General features: G+C 33.4%; 1 protein-coding gene across 4 annotated transcripts; it reads right to left on the bottom strand.

Annotated features, from left to right (window-relative positions):
* Positions 1-41: 41 nt before the first annotated feature.
* LOC111897487 (mitochondrial fission 1 protein A) lies at positions 42-2,719 on the bottom strand. 4 transcript variants are annotated; one of them, XM_023893446.3, is made up of 6 exons: positions 2,504-2,719; positions 2,045-2,195; positions 1,801-1,922; positions 1,563-1,626; positions 836-914; positions 42-235 (listed from the first exon to the last, which is right to left on the bottom strand). In XM_023893446.3, exons 1-6 carry the CDS (start codon positions 2,594-2,596, stop codon positions 229-231), a joined length of 516 nt encoding a protein of 171 aa, XP_023749214.1. In that variant the 5' UTR covers positions 2,597-2,719; the 3' UTR covers positions 42-228. The 4 variants fall into 4 exon arrangements, with proteins under 4 accessions (XP_023749214.1, XP_042755009.1, XP_042755010.1 ...); XM_042899075.2 differs by lacking the exon at positions 42-235 and adding an exon at positions 610-729; XM_042899076.2 differs by lacking the exon at positions 42-235 and adding an exon at positions 610-729 and having other exon boundaries at positions 2,045-2,183.
* Between the last annotated feature and the right edge of the window lie 15,607 nt (positions 2,720-18,326).

Raw genomic sequence — 18,326 nt, 5'->3', positions numbered from 1 at the left:
ATGAAATCAATAAATGAACGTAACATGCAATGGTATACAAATAAATGAAATCATACACAAATAAATTAAAATAACGTTGTTGGTGTCATTGAGAGTTTTCTTAAAATTGTATTTTCAATTTCCTTTTTTTACAACATCCTACATTCATTTCTTCCTATAACATCAAATACAATTTGCATGATAGCAATTTTTTTTTTAACTATCAATTTTCTCCTGCATCGCACTGGTTCATCTCCTAATTTCAACAACAAATAACAAAATTATAATTAATAAGAGAGCAAAAAAAAATCTACAACAATATAGACTCTTAAGCTTGTAATTACAAGAGTCCAAGTGTAATAGAATTAATGACTTATTTATCCGATATTAACTTATGTATTTTATCAATTTATGCAACAAAACAAATCTATTACCAATTTATGTGGTCACCTTTCAATTTCTTGCCAATTCGTTACCAATTTATGCAACAAAAATCGACCCCTTACCAATTAGTAAATCTATAAATTAATAATAAAAAATTGTAACAAATTTACACGTCGATGCATAAATCTGTAAGAAATCCTCTTCGTTGCACAAATTAGTCATTAATAAAAGCCCAATATCATCAAGTTTCCCTCACAAAAATTGAAATTAAATTTCTTGAATTATGTTTTGAATTAGGCAAAGTGTTTCAAGATTCTATTTTGAGATTTCGAAAGTGCTATAAATGTATATTCCAGCAGTCTACCTCTAAACAAACAAACAAAAAAAATAAATAAATAAAATAATAATAAAAAAAATAAAAAATCTTTAAAACACATATCAAACAACACATTTGAGGTGGTGCTACTGCTACCTGCGAACCATTGCCGCCACAATTCCACCAAACACAACCCCGATGGTGGTTGCAGCAATGCCTATGCCAATTACACCATCTGGCATATATATGCAATTTTACAAAAATAAAAATATAATACATAAAATTGTTTAAAAGCAATATACTTTCAATTATTTGTGTATTATATTTATACCCATATACTGTTAAGTGTTTAACTAAAAAACGACATTTTCTACTTACTTACAAAAATCACAAAATGCTATTCTAATGATGAGGATGAGGAGGGCATTAACGTCTTTTTGTGATTTTTGCAAGAAATATGTAGAAAATGTCGTTTTTTAGTTAAACACTTAGGTGCTGTTTGTTTTTTCAAAGCGAAAATGCATAAAGTCTGCGAACCATCTCTGCAACCCTCTGTAGCAGAAGAGATGGACCAAACGGCTGCAGCATTTAATAAAAAGTCTGTTTTTTAACGTCTGCAGTAAGTTAAAGTAAGGTGTGAAGAAGTTTGAAGCAGTTGGTCTACTATTGCACCACGCAACACACACGCAACAGTTTTTAAGTCATAAGTCTTCTGAAAAACAAACAACTGCGAAGGACCAAGTGTTGCATGTGTGCTGCGCGGCGCAGCAATAAATGATCTGAAATGGTTTTTTAGAAAAAACAGACGGCACCTTAACCAATATATGGGAAGTCAAAAGAGACAAGAAATGGAAGATGACAATGAAAATGAAAATCATCAAACCTTTTTTAATATGGTCTTCAATTGTTCTTTTCAGATTCAATGCCTGCATCCAGTTGGGTGCTATCTATAAAAAATTACATCAATCACTAACAAGGTTAAATAAAAAAAATAGCAATGTATTTTCATTGATTTATTTTTATTATTTTATCAAAGCATCATATTAAAAGAAAGCACAACACCTCAATAGCAAAAAAATTGAAAGTACAATATTGAAACAATAAAAAATGAAAAATTAAACCTCCAAGCAGCGATCAACAAGTTGTCTGCTTTTAGAGTAATCACCACTTCTATAATATCCAACAGCAAGTAGATACATCTTTTCTCTTGTTTGTAACGGGCTATTAGTATCCACCAATGAAGCTGAAACAACCAATAAAAATTAAAATCCATTATATTAAACATTTTTTATTATTTATATTTTTCCAACATTCAACTTTTTGTTTTGTTTAAATTAAAGTTGAGAATAAAACTCATGTGTTCACCTTCAAGCATTGCTATCCCACGTTGTACATCTTCAGGTCTCCTTGAATGAACAAGAGCCCATGATAAACGCATGTGACACTCATGTTTTAGTTCATCTTTAGAACCTTTTTCAGCTTCATTAACCTCACGTTCACAACCCTGTTTTATAAACTTGATTATTGAAATTATTATGTTACAATACACATGAAATTATTAATTATGCTTAAATTAAACTTCTATTATGTTACAAAGGTGAAGTGATACGAAGATTATTGCTCAAAATGATACAAAAACGACAAATTATTGAGAGAAAACCAACGGGATCAAACGCCATTGAATCTGTTGAACATTGAAATACATGTGTGCAACAATTAATCCAAAATTAAATTGTTAAGGAAATTCACTTTTGGATGATGAAATGTAATTTGTGTTATTAGGGATAGGGTTTAATAGGAATTTATCAAGGGATAAATGCTTACAACGACAATGTCGGAATCGCACCAAGGAATCTGATCACTGCCTGAGAAGAAGTCGCCTACGGACTCAAAGAACCTTCCGATCTTCGCTTCCATGAATTCCTTTCCGGTGCTAACGAATTTAGGAAAAAAATAAAAAGAAGATATGCATCTCTCACCTTGTCCTCGAGATTAAAATCGAGGAGGTAAGAAAGGATAGGGGTGAGCACTTGAACGAAAATCAAAACTTAAAATCGAATTAGTTTCATTAAATCTATAGTTTTTAATTATTAGACAAAACTGCAAAAATAGTCCCTGTGGTTTGCATTTTTTCAGGAAACAAGTCCAAACAGTGACTTTTTTTTGATTCGTGGTCCTTTTGGAGTGGTTTGTATGTGAAAATGGTCCCTCCGAAAATTGAAATGACTATAATACCCTTGGGGTATTTATTTTTCATTTTTCTTTCATTATTCTTAAAATTTAATATTTATTTATTTATTTTAGCAATTAAAAAAATAAAAAGGGCCCACCTCTCTCTCTCTCTCTCTCTCTCTCTCTCTCTCTCTCTCTCTCTCTCTCTCCTCATTCTTCATTTACAACCAAGAATCCCTATCGCCTTCATAGCCAAATCACATCAAAATTCCCTAGATCACATTCATATCGGGTTGAAGATGGTGGCCCTGATCAAAATTCCTAAATCACATTCAAAAAATACCTAAATCACATTCATATAAAAAATCCCTAAATCACATTCATTGCTTCAGTAATCCCACCATCAAAAATGGTGGCCTCGATCAAAATTGTGTAAGTAATCACCAAAGGTTTACAGTTATCCTCCCAGTAGCTTATCCTCCAGTTGGCTGAATCGATTTGACGAAGGATCTGAAAACGGAGGATTTAAAACGTCTTTGAGCTCAAGAGAAAGAAGAAGTAGAAGAAAAGCACAGAAACAGAGTAATAAACCCTAGTTGTTTTCACTCCTTTAATTTCAATGTTAATTCCAAAAAGCTGCAATTGCTACTCCCATTGTTGTTCTGGAACGATTTTTTCGTGTTTATCTTGCTTCTATAAGACGAATTCTGACTGAAATTCGAAGCAAATATGTGCGATGTTGTTTAGAAAGATTACTAATTTCATGAACAGATTACGGAACAATTAGCTTGGAGAACGATATCCTCACCCTAAATGCAATTCGCACCTTCCTTCTGAGACAGAAGAAGCGCAGGAGCTGAAGGCGGTGACAAGCTCGAAGATGGTTGAAGCATCAAAGGTGATGGCAATATGGTTGCTCTGTTGCTCCTCTCGGCTGCTTTCCCCTTTTGTTGTCGGCTGTGGAGGTGGGTAGCACACGAAGTGAATGCAGGGTGTTTGGGCTATTTGATCGACGGGAAAGAAAATGAAGGAGGAAAGGAGTTACAGAGGTGAGGGCAGCCACCAGTTCCTCTTCCCTTGCTGGTGGTATCCAAGAACGAGAGAGAGAGAGAGAGAGAGAGGGAGAGAGAGAGAGAGAGAGGGGTGGGTCCTCTATTATTTTTTTAATTGTTAAAATAAATAAATAAATATTAAGTTTAAAAAAAATGAAAGAAAAATGAAAAATAAATACCCCAAGGGTATTATAGTCATTTCAATTTTCGGAGGGACCATTTTCACATACAAACCACTCCAAAAGGACTACGAAACCAAAAAAGTCACTGTTTGGACTAAAACCCCAAAATTTTGCATACCACAGGGACCATTTTTGCAATTTTGTCTAATTATTATTATTATTATTAATATATTTATATTACCTTAACTTATAAATAAAATCTTATTATTTTTATAAATAAAATCAATATAATAATAATAATAATATCTTTTAAGACGTTTAAGTCTTTAAACTTAAAGTACAACCAACTATTAATATAATAATATTATAATATATATTTTACAAATGATAATGCTAGAGATACAAGTATTAAAAACACATTTAAATTAGTATTTCTTTATTTTTAGGGATTGAATTAGTATTTTCATCAATTTTGACCCAACTTGTACTCCTAAAATATCTCTTCTCTGGTATCTGGTGCATTCGAAATCTGAAACACTTCTTTTCGACAAATCGTTTGAAATTTAAAAGCTCATTCAAATTGGAGTTCTCTAATTTTTTGCATAAAATATAGTTGACCGGAGACTAATTCAAATCTTCATCTCCTTTTCCTCCATGGAATCCACCACCACAATATTTTTTGGCCTTTAAAACTCACTGCTCTCTCCCACCTCTCTTCTTTGTGAGTGTTCACCCAGTTCCTCTTTTATCTATGAAAGGTCACCATCCAAAAATGAGAAGAATCGTTCAAAAGGATAAGAGTTTTTTTTTTCGAGATTTCGTCTATGCGAGGCCACCACCGGATCTCGATTAGATCTCGATTTACAGATCTTCAAACCGACTCATGTTTTTAACCTTGGTCTTGCACCACTTCTATAGATGCCACCTATCTCTCATGATTGACTTTAAAATAGATTAGCTTTTCCACTTCAGGTACGCTCTCTTCCTCTCTCTTTCGATTCTGCCTTTTTCCTCACCCTCCTTCCCCTCCTGTCTCTATCAACCTAGACGTTACTCCATCACCATTATCATACCGATTTTGGATTTGAATGGGTTGCGATGTTTGGCAAATCGATGTTTAAATCTTTGTTTTTTTTTTTTTTATCAAAATAACAAATTATTGACTCAATGTTCTTTTATCAAGAAGAACAACTAACAGTGCCCAGGAAGCACCAGGTGTTGGCAAGGTTAGTTTAGTCTTTGCTAAACTCTTATTTGACATTTCTCTAACACACATACACATTGTGCATAATAACTAAAAGATGTAAGATTTTATTTATGGTAATGTTGCTTCTTGTGGGTTATATTTCAGGTCTTTCTAATATGACAACTTCGATTTTTAGTGGGAACACCATCATCTTCCAAAGGAATGACTGATATGCCAATTTTGGGTTCATCTTTCATGTCTTTTAGTGTGAAAACTTTGGTCAATTGGTTAAAGTTAGACCTCAAAAGAAGTCCAGAGATCCATGCTTGCTGAGTTCTTCAGTTAGGTATTGTTTTCATAAATGATATAGTTATCATGTTTAAATCATATATGGATCATGTGTATTCTAATGTTTTCAAGGTCAATCATGTCACGTTATAAGATTCAATGTTGGTGTCTGTTTTTTGGTGGAATCAGTTGTGTAATCTGATCATGTTCATGTTTTTATTTTCATATTAAAGAACTGGACAAACTAAGTTGGTCTTGAGGATCCTCATGATAATATTGTAGGTATTCTTTCCTTTATTAAACCAATTTAATATTTTCTTGGGTAATGTACCCGTCATCATGCTGTTAGACCTGTTAATACTAATTCATGTGCATTTAATTGTAAAATTCTTTATTTTAATATGATAGGTTGTGGTATTAAATATAACGACAAATGAAATCTATTTTTTATGACAAACATGATATTTGTAGATGACCATCATTTAAATTTTATGGATCCCCCTCACTATTCTCCTTTGAGGTAACTATAACTACTCTATTGCCCCTTCTCATTCCCTTTTTTGGTTCTGACTATCATTTATTCTGGTATCTATTTGATAGGATGCCCAAAGTGCAATAAGTGATTCAATTGGTGAGGATTTTGAGTGTGTTTACTTATTGTATATATTTGTTAATAGAAATTCATCAATAAAAACCCTTTTTGTATTTTTTATGGTTGGGAACCATAGCCGTCAGCAATACCACCACCATTGACTGTCATCACTGAAGTTGACACCACCATCAATTGCCTCCATGGCCACCATTCACAGTATCTCTCTCTCTCTCTCTCTCTCTCTACACATACACACATACACTCACATGGCCAATTCTATTAGGACCTGATGTTATAATAAACTAACAGATGAAAGTACATTATTATTTCATTTCTGTTTAACCCAATAAAAACACAATACAAGTTTATTTGGGAAAATGTTGTGGAAAAAGACCATTGGTGCAATTAATTGCACGTTTAAAATATTAGGTTAAAGCAAGAAATGTCAATGTACTTTCATTGGGTTGTTGATAATAACATCCAACTATCATGTTTTCCTTTTTAACATTATAGGTGTAATACCTAAAATAAAAAATACAAAGTAAAAGCCAAACCTACAAATTTTGAGGTATTTTCATATAATACAACTAATTATTTCATTCTGTATTTGATACTCATTTCTAAGGGGTCGCTCCTTCCGAATCTAAATACCCTATATCATAGTAGATTGTAATGTTGCTCAAATATCCTAAAGATTTGCTTATACTTCACATGTCAAATTTCCTAAGTTTCTGTTATTATCTACCGAAATAAGTGATTGCAGGTCCAATAAATGTAAAATAAATCGTTTATAAGAAACACTTTTTTACTAAATGTATGTGTAAACAATCAGCTTGCAGATAACCATAAGAGGTCAACAAGTGACCGAAAGCAAATATGGTGAAGAAAAGAAAAAAAAAAGAGAAGAAAAATACAATGAAAGTAATATAAAGGCCTAAATGCAAGAACGACGATAAATAAATATGGTGAAAAACGAAAGAAAATAGAAGAAATATCACAACAAAAGTAATATAAAGGCCTAAATGCAAGAATGCCAATGTAATTTCATTAGTGTCTTATAACATCATACTTTTATTTCTTTCTTTCAAAGTATTGTAATTTATAATATTTCAAATGCAAGAATGCCAATGTAAGTTCACATATTTATAGCATTATATTTTTAATTTTGTTTTTATGAAAAAATAGTTACCTAAACCTATGGATTTATAACAATGAAAAAATGCAATGTGTTGATATTAACTTCTTAAATAGTTAAAATTCAAACGCCTATAGAAATTATTATTTGAGATTACATCTTCAAACAATGTCAATATATAAAAATATCGCTTCATTTTGAAACCTTTTCAGTCTTACCGTAGAAAAATTATTTCTCTTATTTGATCATTAAGACATTGATTTTTTTAGAAAATCATTACATATAACATTTATTCTATAAATTACAATGCAGTTTGGAATTTATGCGTTTAATCACTTAATTTTTTTATTGCTTAACGATATTGTTGATTAAATGAACATCTCAAACCACAAATATACACTCACTTATCATATTTGCAATTCAAATTCCATGAAACAATTACAATGTATTTTTAAAATTGATGTACAAATATTTAACAAAAAATGGCGACCAACTTCTTAATTTAACTCAAAAAGAAAATTTATTCCTATTTTTTAAACAAAACATCATATTTATATCTCTAACCAAAAAAAGTTAAACAAAACAACAAGTTTAATCGCCAAAAGCAAACCCTTGCATAACCAGTTTTAACATTGCACTCTCAAATTTCTTGAACAACTAACCAATAATAGTATTGCATTTTCCTTTTTTTCTGTAAAAAACTAACCATTTTTAAGTTTTCATAAAAACTAACCAGTTATTGTACTAATGTTCGATCTTTTTGAAAAACTAACCGGTTATAGCAATAGGTTTTCATTTTTTAAACAACATTGCATTTTCATTTTCATTTTTTTTTCTAAAGATTTAATTGGTTTTGGCATTGCACTTTTTATTTTTGTGAAACCGATCGATAACGGTGCAAGTGTTCTTTGAAATATAACATGTCTCCGAATGGAACTAATTGCTTGAAAGAAACTATTCGCTGCCGTCGTTTTGCACGGGCAAACGGGTAGTATATATTAAAGATATGAACCTTAGTAACAGTAAAGTTCCTAAGGGTTTGGCAACATAGGTCCTTATGGTTATATATGTTTGGTAAATGTCATATGTTTATTTCCTTCTTATTTTAAGGGTCCTTTTTGGCATTTTTTAAATTGGAGATGCATACGTATTACTTCTATCGTACTTCATCACACTTTCAGGGGTTGTAACTTTATCCCCTCACACGTGTCCACCTATACTCTGAATGAGTGTCCACCAACCGCACCAAAAATCGATTGGTGTCACCACCGCTTCCATTTTCCTTCCACCGCTACCTACTCCTCTCAATTCATTTAGATCCTCCTCTGATTTCTTCCGATCATCACTCACACCACTGTTCTCTATGCATCCATCATCCATCACCAAGAGTCCAAGACGACCCTAAACATCCACTATCGTCTTGCTCTTCCACCTCTTCACTGCCATGACTAATTAGATTGATGGAAGAAATCGTGTCAACAAGCTTAGGGATGTTCGATCAGATGGTGTAGAAGACGACCAACTGGAAGAGGGAGAGATTATCGGTGGCAGTTCGTCAGCAACCACTCCTGCCATTACTACAGCCGAATACTCAGCTACCACTTCTTCCACCCTTGGTTCATTTTCTTTCTTCTCGATTTGGGTCGGGTAATCCACAATCTTCCAAATGAAATGTATACAGCTGCGTGGTAGAAGTGGCACGTAGGGGGATCCTGGAAGTTTGCGTTTCTTCCTTAGTCTGGAAGATAATATCTTTCACATTTTTGGGGGTAATAGAATTCAGGTTTAATTTTCTCTTTTCTTTTGATATGATCATTAATGCTTAATGTGGAAATCAGTTTAAAACGTTGCAAGTTTTAGGGTATGATGAGGGCTTTTAGAGTTGAGGATTTACCAATTGAATCAAAAATGTTGACGAAAGCATTGGACGAAGCTCAAAGAAAAGTGGAGAATTACTTTTTTGATATTAGAAAACAATTATTGGAGTATGACGAGGTTCTCAACAGCCAAAGAAACCGTGTCTATACAGAGAGAAGGAAAGCTCTATAGTCTGAAGATCTTCAATCTCTATTGATTGAATATTCTGAACTCACTATGGATGACATATTAGAGGTAAACAAATGATTAATCAAAGAAGTAAAAATGATTTACTATTGTATTTTTTTTAAACTTTGTTGTAGGCAAATATTGGTTCTGATGCTCCAAAGGAAAACTGGGATTTTGAAAAGCTTATTGCAAAACTCCAGCAGTAACTTATTGTTGGATTAGTGTCTAAGTCCATAATTATTTTGGTATGTACTTGACCCGATGGTGCATGGTCCTTTTGGGTTGCCTTCACCAAAGCAACTTGATAGGATGAATTATGAAGAGAAAGGATTAAATATGATTTATTAATATATTATGGGAATAATATATTAAAGGAGAAATCATATTGTTTAATTAATATTAGACAAGAATTAATTGGTAATTAGTTTTGTGACTAAAAGAGATTAATTAAACTTACGGGACTGGAATTGTAATTATAAGATAACTGCAATTTGGGCCATGGATTGCCTTATATTAAGGAGTGGACGAATTCTATGGGGAAGCCCATAAGGAAATCGTCCAAGGCCTTAAGGAAAGGGCTCCATGGGTTGCTTAGGGCTTAAGCATCCAAATTAGGGTTTCCTTGTTAGATAACCCTAATTGCCTCCTATATAAAGAGATCCCTTATGACCAAAAACGTGGCTAAGTAACCTTCTAGGGTTTCACACGTTTTTGGGCAGCCTCTAACCTCTCTCCTCTTCATCCTCTTTCTTATGGTGTTTGTGAACCATTAGAGGAGTGACAATTGTGACTCTAAGCTTTCTAAAGTCAATACAAGGAGATTTGGGATTGTTATTGCTACATAACAATCAAGGTAATATCTTAAACCCATTCTTGTGTTAATATGATTACTTGTATGCTATAATTAGGGTTTATAGTCTTGGATAACTTGCATGTACAATAGAGAAACCTAGATCCAAGCATTAGGGTTTGTATGAGCACATAGGATGTTCTTAGGACCAAAACCCATCAGTGGTATCAGAGTCAGGTTGGTTTCTATTGTATTGATGCTTGATATGGTTGAAAAATTCGATTTTTTGGTTTTTGGAGGCTGGACTCGCCGAGTCCATAGCTGAACTCGCCGAGTCCATGCAGACTCGACGAGTCAACTCGTCAGATGGAGTATATCTCGGGATTTCTTGCTGTTTTTGCTTTGGGATAGTTACCTTATCATATTAGATCAATATAAATCTAATTTTATGATATATTTGACTATATTCTTGATCTAATTGAAGATAATTATCAATTAATAAGATAATTGTTTCCTTATGTGATAATTGATTAATTATTTTGACTAAATTGATAAATTGTTTTGCAAGAAATCATTAAATAAATCAAATATGGATAATTATGTGATTAATTGTTAATTTAGATTATTTGTTATTTGATCCTTGTTGTTATGAAAAGTTTCATATTTTCCCTTTTAGGTTTTATAGATTAAATTTGAACCCAAAAAGTTTTGTTGTTTTGAAATTTAAATAGTTGAAACCCTAATGTTTTGAAAAAGGTTTCAAAACTTGCCCTCAAGTTTTGGAATTTAAATTTTGATTAATAGTTTAATATTGATGTATATTTAAATTCTAAACCCTAATGTTTTGAAATGTTTCAAAACTTGCCCTCAAGTTTTGGAATTTAAAAGTTGATTAAAAGTTTAATTTAGGAATGTTAAATTCTAAAACCCTAGTATTGTTTTGAAAAGTTCAAATCACACCCTTATGGTTTTATTAATTAATTAAGGTGTATAATTAAAACAAGTTTAATAAATCTATAAAAGTTTAGGTTTACAATTTAATTGAATTAAAGGTATAATTGTTAAATTAGACCACCTAGTATTTTAAAAGTGTAAAATACACCCTATACTATATATATAACATTAAAAGTCTAACATTATATATATGTATGAGTAAAAGTCAGTCTTACCGTTAGTAGGCCTCATTCACGAAGCTGGTCTATAATGGGTGTTTAAGGAAATTGCCTATAAAATGGCGATTGAATGGGTATCCACTCTTACCCACCGCACTCTTAACTAGTGGAGGGTCGTTAGCCGAACGGGTAGGATAGGACGAAACCTTCCATTATAAGTATAATGAATTACTAAAGTAACTAAATGTTTTTCAAATTCCCAATCTTAGTTACTTAGGCAAACTGAATTGATGCAATTCCATGAAATTACACTTTGTACCCTTGCGAAGACGTTATTGGAGCGTGTGTGGTTTACTGGCACACTAAATGGTTCTAAGCAAAGGTAGCAAAGGGTGACTCAATGTTTGTCATAGTTCGGTGGAGCGTGTGTGGTTTACCGGCACATCGAATAGGTGATTGTAACATGTGAGGGCACCATGTAAGTTTGCATGGTTATTCACACCCGCTTTGTGATCCTCGGCATCCCAGTCACAAACTAGAGGGGCATATCGAGATTTAAACATGCCATTGAAAGTTCAATGAATCTCAAAGGATCTAGGAGTTTTCATAGATTTAAAACTTAAATTTCTTTTTCGTTTTTCATGGTGGAAATTAGTGAATCGTCATTCACTTACCTTCAAATGTTCTACAATTTGGGTTACGGCATCCCTCTCCCGAGTTGTAGAATATTGTGTTGGGTCCTAGCCTTAGTATCTCATTTGGGTGATTTACTAAGAACTCAATCAATCAACTAACTTAAATTCGTTTTTCTCCCGTTTTGTAGATGTCAAAGTTCGACAACTATGGTCTTCCCAAACCCCGTGGAACACGCATTCCACATGAAGATGATATTACACGATTCAATCGAGGAACAAGAAATCATCCTTCACTTCCTCCACCTCCTCCAATTATTCTCCCTAACCCACAAGTTCGAAGGCTTGAAAATTTCAAGCTCACTCAAACCCTTTTGGCAAGTAAACATAAATAAGGAAAGTCGGTGTGTGCACACGTCCTAGGGATGAAGTCACACATTGATAGGTTAAGAATGTTGGGATCCGTCGTCTGTGAGGAAATAGCTGTTGATTGGGTTCTTCAGTCACTTCCTAACTCATATAGTGATTTCGTAAGACAGTACTATATGATGAACCGCGACGTGACCCTTATAGATCTCACCTATATGCTTATTGCTGCTGAATCAGCAATGTTTTGGCGCAATAGAAAAGCAAAGTTGATTGGTGAATCTGCCTTCAAGACCTCTATGTATATAGACGATGGCAACAAAAGACATGCTATGATCGAAAGGTTTGATCATAACAGAAAGGCAATGTCTGAATTAGTTCCATGTCCTATTCCAAAAGAGTCAATTTGCTTTTATTGCCAAAAGAAGGGGCATTGGAGACGAAGCCGCCCTATTTACCTAAGAGATCTAAGAGATGGGAGAGTCAAAACGTATGGCTCTGCTTTAGGTAAAATCCATTGACTAACTCTTTTAAGCTTCTATTCTAGATTCTTAATACATAATGTGATAAGATTACAATTGATGTTTTGTAGGATCGAAGAAAAGAGAGGAAACTTAAGGGAAGAAGTGAGCAGAATCTAACCATGAAGAAATGGATGTCGATCGCATTACTTGAAGATTAGATTCTTGAGCTACTACTTAGAGTTAAAATTAGATAGCTAAGAAAGATGTATTAGCATAGTTTTTCAATGAAGTGCATTCTAAGGACAAAATTTTTCTGCAATAAAATAAATTTTGATTGTATATTATTTATTTATCCTTGCAATGGCATATATGAAAAATTGATGTTTGAATGTTTCTATTATTAGCAATAATGGATTTGGTTCTTATTATGTTATGGAAATTCGAGAGTTTACCAAATAGGGAGAGTTTCTCATCGCCCAAGTTTCAATTGGACAGAAACTTGGAATCATGCAACTTGGTTGCACGATGAATGAGAAATTTCGTATTTAGAAATTAGACTAATTCATTGACAAAGTGTCAAGTGAAGGACTAGGAGATCGAGCACACAAAGTTGCGTACTGATCAAGTTCACCATAAGAGTAACAAGATATTCGTCATGGTTTACTGAAAGTTTAGTAAATATGATTACACTTATAAGATTAAGTGTAATTCAGAATTGATTAAAAAGGTTTAAATCAATAGTAGAACGAATAAGAAGAATCAAGTAGGCAGAAAGATAAAAGTTTCTCCATTCTAAGAAGAAGGGAGAGTACCTTTTATGCTTTATGATGGGTCTTAATGATTAAGAACCATATCTCAATTGATCTTCTAAGTGAGTCTTAGTACAATTGTATGTCTAAGAAGAGGAATCAGGAATTGAAGAAATGGTTAAATCAAGAAGTCAATCATACTTCATTCCAAAACAAGTCTTAGAGTTAAGATTGTGAAATTGAGTGACAAGAATTAGAAAGGCTTATAACATTAATCAAATGTGGAAAGTTGTGATGTCTTGGATAAGACAAAGACCAACTAGGTCCAATTTATGAAGTGTTTGATAAAAGCTACACTAACTCTTGAATATTTGTTTGTCAAGAAATGGTTGTTGACAAGAGAATCTTACACGTCAAGGAGTCAGTGGGAGTCTTAATGGTCTTGAGAGATTTCAAGAACAAATCAAATAAACCTTATCGATCATCACTAGCACACGAGTTGAGGTTTACAACCTATCGTGTTGACATTATTTTGTTTCTGTGCCAGTCCAATCGAGTTAATTATGCATGTGAGACATATAAGTTCTCATTTGAATGCATAAAAGGCAAGGACCTTGATCAATGGAAAGTACATTGATAAGAAAAGGTGAGCTGCTTAACTACTTGGAAGACATGGTCCGCAGCTGTGCTACCATAAGGCAAGAAATCGAGATTAAGAAAGTTTGATCCATATGAATTTAAATTTGTCATAAACTTTGGTTTTGACAAATTCACGTGGATAGGAACAAATACACCGTTTAAATCTAAGTGTCATAAGATTTCCTCCTTCATGAAAATGATTGTGAGGAAATGCTTTCACTAAGAAAGATTTTAAGAAGATAGTGATTGTAAAATTGCATTCTCGAATTCGATTATGGTTACGGTATCCCTTTCCATAATTTGAATTGTAAGGTTTGGCAATTGTTTACACACACATATGAACTATCTAAGGCAAAGGTGTATAAGTTCAAGAAGCTTGATAAAAGATTATCAAAGCATTAAGTATTAGAAACATGGACTTAAGAAATTCAATAGGTATTGTTTTTCTGAAAGTTAAGATGTTTATGAATACATGTCGAAGCTAGTGGGAGCATAAGTGTTATGTTTTATAGTAATCATCAGAATAGTGGGAGCATAAAAGTTATGATTGTATGAGTATTATGGAAAATATTGCAAGTTGGCAATATTAATTATAGAAAACAAGAGTTATACCTTGCAAAGTCGTAAGGGTTGTAAAGTTGTTTTGCTATAATTAAGGGAGAGAATATTATGCTTCATTTCAAATCTAAAGGATTAGGTTGAGAAATGTTAATAAATTTAGTCAAAGGTACATAGTGTGTTCTTAAAATTTCGATTATGATTACGGCATTCCTCTTCATAATTCGAATTTTGAGAACATAGCTAATAAAACATTATGCGTCGTATCCCATACGCTTCGGGTATAGGATCGATTGCAAATGCTTTAATGTTTGACCATTCTAAAATTTTCGAAATGTCGAGCGCATTTAGAGGGAAAAGGGACTAGAATTGGTTTTGACTAAAATAATTAAACAACTATCAAAGGACAATCCAAAGTTTGACGAGGATTGGTCGCTTGTGAGTAGTTGGTAGCATGGTATTGGATGGACCATATCGACATCATTATGAATAGAAAAGATTCTATTAAGAATGAGTTGTCGTATGGAAATTATGGAAATGTTTCCATATTGGATGGACTATATCGACATCATTACGAATAGATAAGATTCTATTAAGAATGAGTTGTCATATGGAAAATATGGAAGCGTCTCCATATTGGGAATTGAATATTAAAAATCTATGTCTAGATTAGAAACTTTTATGCAAAAGGATGTTCAAAGAATGTACTTTGAGTGAGAGACATCACGTCTATGGAATTGTCTTATAACAATCTCCGACAGAGGACTTTGTAATATCATTGGCAATAGTCTTTGTGACTTTGGTGCAGTGACATTATGAAAGGATCGTTGCATAGAATGTTAGAATCTAGCATATTCTATAAGTAGCAAGAATTTTATATTCTTTCGCTTATGGAAAAGGATTTGGAGTTGTGAAATGAGAATGATTGGAAATGTGTTCAATTTGATCTATTTCACAAAATGAGAACCATAGGTAAACATTGTGTGCATGCTAGGAGCATGGGACAACTGTAATAATTCAAGTAAGAAGTTGATTACCCGAAACGACAAATAATGAGTAATCGATATGATGATAAATAAAAGGAGTTTTATTTATACTCAAAGGTTTGAGGCCATATGGGATTAGTATTATTCTTGTGTTTCACATTTGCATGTTTTGACTTCCAGAATTATTGAATTTATTAAGAATAATCAAATTATTCGAACGGGCCATAGTCGTTCATATGTTGGAAGTAGATATGAATGAAGACTATCGTGAATTGGTGTGTGGATTGTCTAAAAGAGTATTAGACATAAGCAAATGTTTGCTGCAACGTTCATGAGTGCTTATGAATATGATTTGAGCATTGGATTAAACCCACGCTCACTTGGATCACTCCATGGATTATATCACGAGTGATTGGTGAGACGATAACATCTTATATTCTTGAAACCGAGATGTGTGAGTTGTATCTTGCAAATCGATTGCACATTGATAATATGAAAACGCACTAGTAACTTGGTGTTATAAAACATATTGTTGTGTGTGATTCAGTGAGTGAGTGTAAGCAAGCATTGTATCAAAGTTTATCCGTTCCTTTTATTCAAAGTAGGATAAAAGCAATATCTTTGGGCCCCTCGATGATTTAGTGATGACAAACGTAAATGCTCGGCCGGGCTAGGGCTAATTTGATTTGTTCAATTAGTCAGTCGTCATAAATCAGGAATCGAGATATAGTATAAAGAGAATGATTTGAAATCATATCTCATATGATATCTAGAATGGAGGAATATATGATCCCTTATCTAAAGGACATGCGTATCTGATATGATCAGAGTTGACAGCGGCTTTGGAAAGCTACGATTGCAGATCAGGATCCGAAGTCATGCGCAGAATAGTTATTAGACTTATCCAAGTGGGAGACTGTTGGATTAGTGTCTAAGTCCATAACTATTTTGGTATGTACTTGACCCGATGGTGCATGGTCCTTTTGGGTTGCCTTCACCAAAGCAACTTGATAGGATGAATTATGGAGAGAAAGGATTAAATATGATTTATTAATATATTATGGGAATAATATATTAAAGGAGAAATCATATTGTTTAATTAATATTAGTCAAGAATTAATTGGTAATTAGTTTTGTGACTAAAAGAGATTAATTAAACTTACGGGACTGGAATTGTAATTATAAGATAATTGCAATTTGGGCCATGGATTGCCTTATATTAAGGAGTGGACAAATTCTATGGGGAAGCCCATAAGGAAATCGTCCAAGGCCTTAAGGAAAGGGCTCCATGGGTTACTTAGGGCTTAAGCATCCAAATTAGGGTTTCCTTGTTAGATAACCCTAATTGCCTCCTATATAAAGAGATCCCTTATGACCAAAAACGTGGCTAAGTAACCTTCTAGGGTTTCACACGTTTTTGGGCAGCCTCTAACCTCTCTCCTCTTCATCCTCTTTCTTATGGTGTTTGTGAACCATTAGAGGAGTGACAATTGTGACTCTAAGCTTTCTAAAGTCAATACAAGGAGATTTGGGATTGTTATTGCTACATAACAATCAAGGTAATATCTTAAACCCATTCTTATGTTAATATGATTACTTGTATGCTATAATTAGGGTTTATAGTCTTGGATAACTTGCATGTACAATAGAGAAACCTAGATCCAAGCATTAGGGTTTGTATGAGCACATAGGATGTTCTTAGGACCAAAACCCATCACTTATAGTGTCTGAAGAGGTTGCTTATTTTCTTTTAAAACTCCATTAAAGATGATTTTTATGACTACAGGTATTGATATCTTTTGAATGACTTCACTCCAGATTTACTGGCAAGCCAGTGTGCGACTTATGAAGATATGAGGATTTATCTTCGTGTTTGTGGACGCAAAGCATATTTACAGAAGAGGGTAAGAAAGAATGGATGTAAATTGTGAATTGTAGAAGAGAAGCACCACACCGCATCATCATCATCATCATCATCATCATCACCATCATCATCACCATCATCATCACCATCATCATCATCATCATCATCACGATCATCATCACCATCATCATCACCATCATCATCACCATCATCATCATCATCATCATTATCATCATCATCATCATCATCACCATCATCATCACCATCATCATCACCATCATCATCACCATCATCATCATCACCATCATCATCATCATCATCATCATCATCATCGATGAAGGAAGCAGAAAGGTTTCTGATATTGAGCAACATAGATAGGCTATGGAAACAACACTTGCAAGCACTTAAATTTGTTCAACAAGTTGTAGGGTTACGTGGATATGCACAATGAGATCCTTTGATCGAGTACAACCTAGAAGGCTACAATCTGTTTATTGAGATGATGGCACAAATAGGAAGAAGTGTTATATATTCTATATACCAGGTATTAAATCATGTCAATATAACATATTAATATGTTTGTTGTGTGGACTTTTTCATATATGTATTCTTTTCCCACTTTAAACCAGTGATGGTGAACAAGGATCAAAGGAAAACTAGCAACAGCAAAATAAAGGATAAGGATAATGGGTCAGTGACCCCACCACCATCATCATCAGCAACAGTAGCAGCCTCATCAGTCAGCGTCTGAGTAGTAGTCCAAATGGCATGGACCCCACCCACAGATAATTGTGTATATTTGTGACCCCAAAGATAATAAAAATTTAGCCTTCCTGTAGACTGTAGAAAGGAGAGGAAAGGAAGAGGAATCATATACTTAACTGTAAAGTTGCT

Source organism: Lactuca sativa, chromosome 2, assembly GCF_002870075.4.
Source record: "Lactuca sativa cultivar Salinas chromosome 2, Lsat_Salinas_v11, whole genome shotgun sequence".
Taxonomy (NCBI): domain Eukaryota; kingdom Viridiplantae; phylum Streptophyta; class Magnoliopsida; order Asterales; family Asteraceae; genus Lactuca; species Lactuca sativa.
The sequence above is the reverse complement of the archived record's forward strand: the minus strand, read 5'-3'. Positions and strand labels throughout refer to the sequence as shown.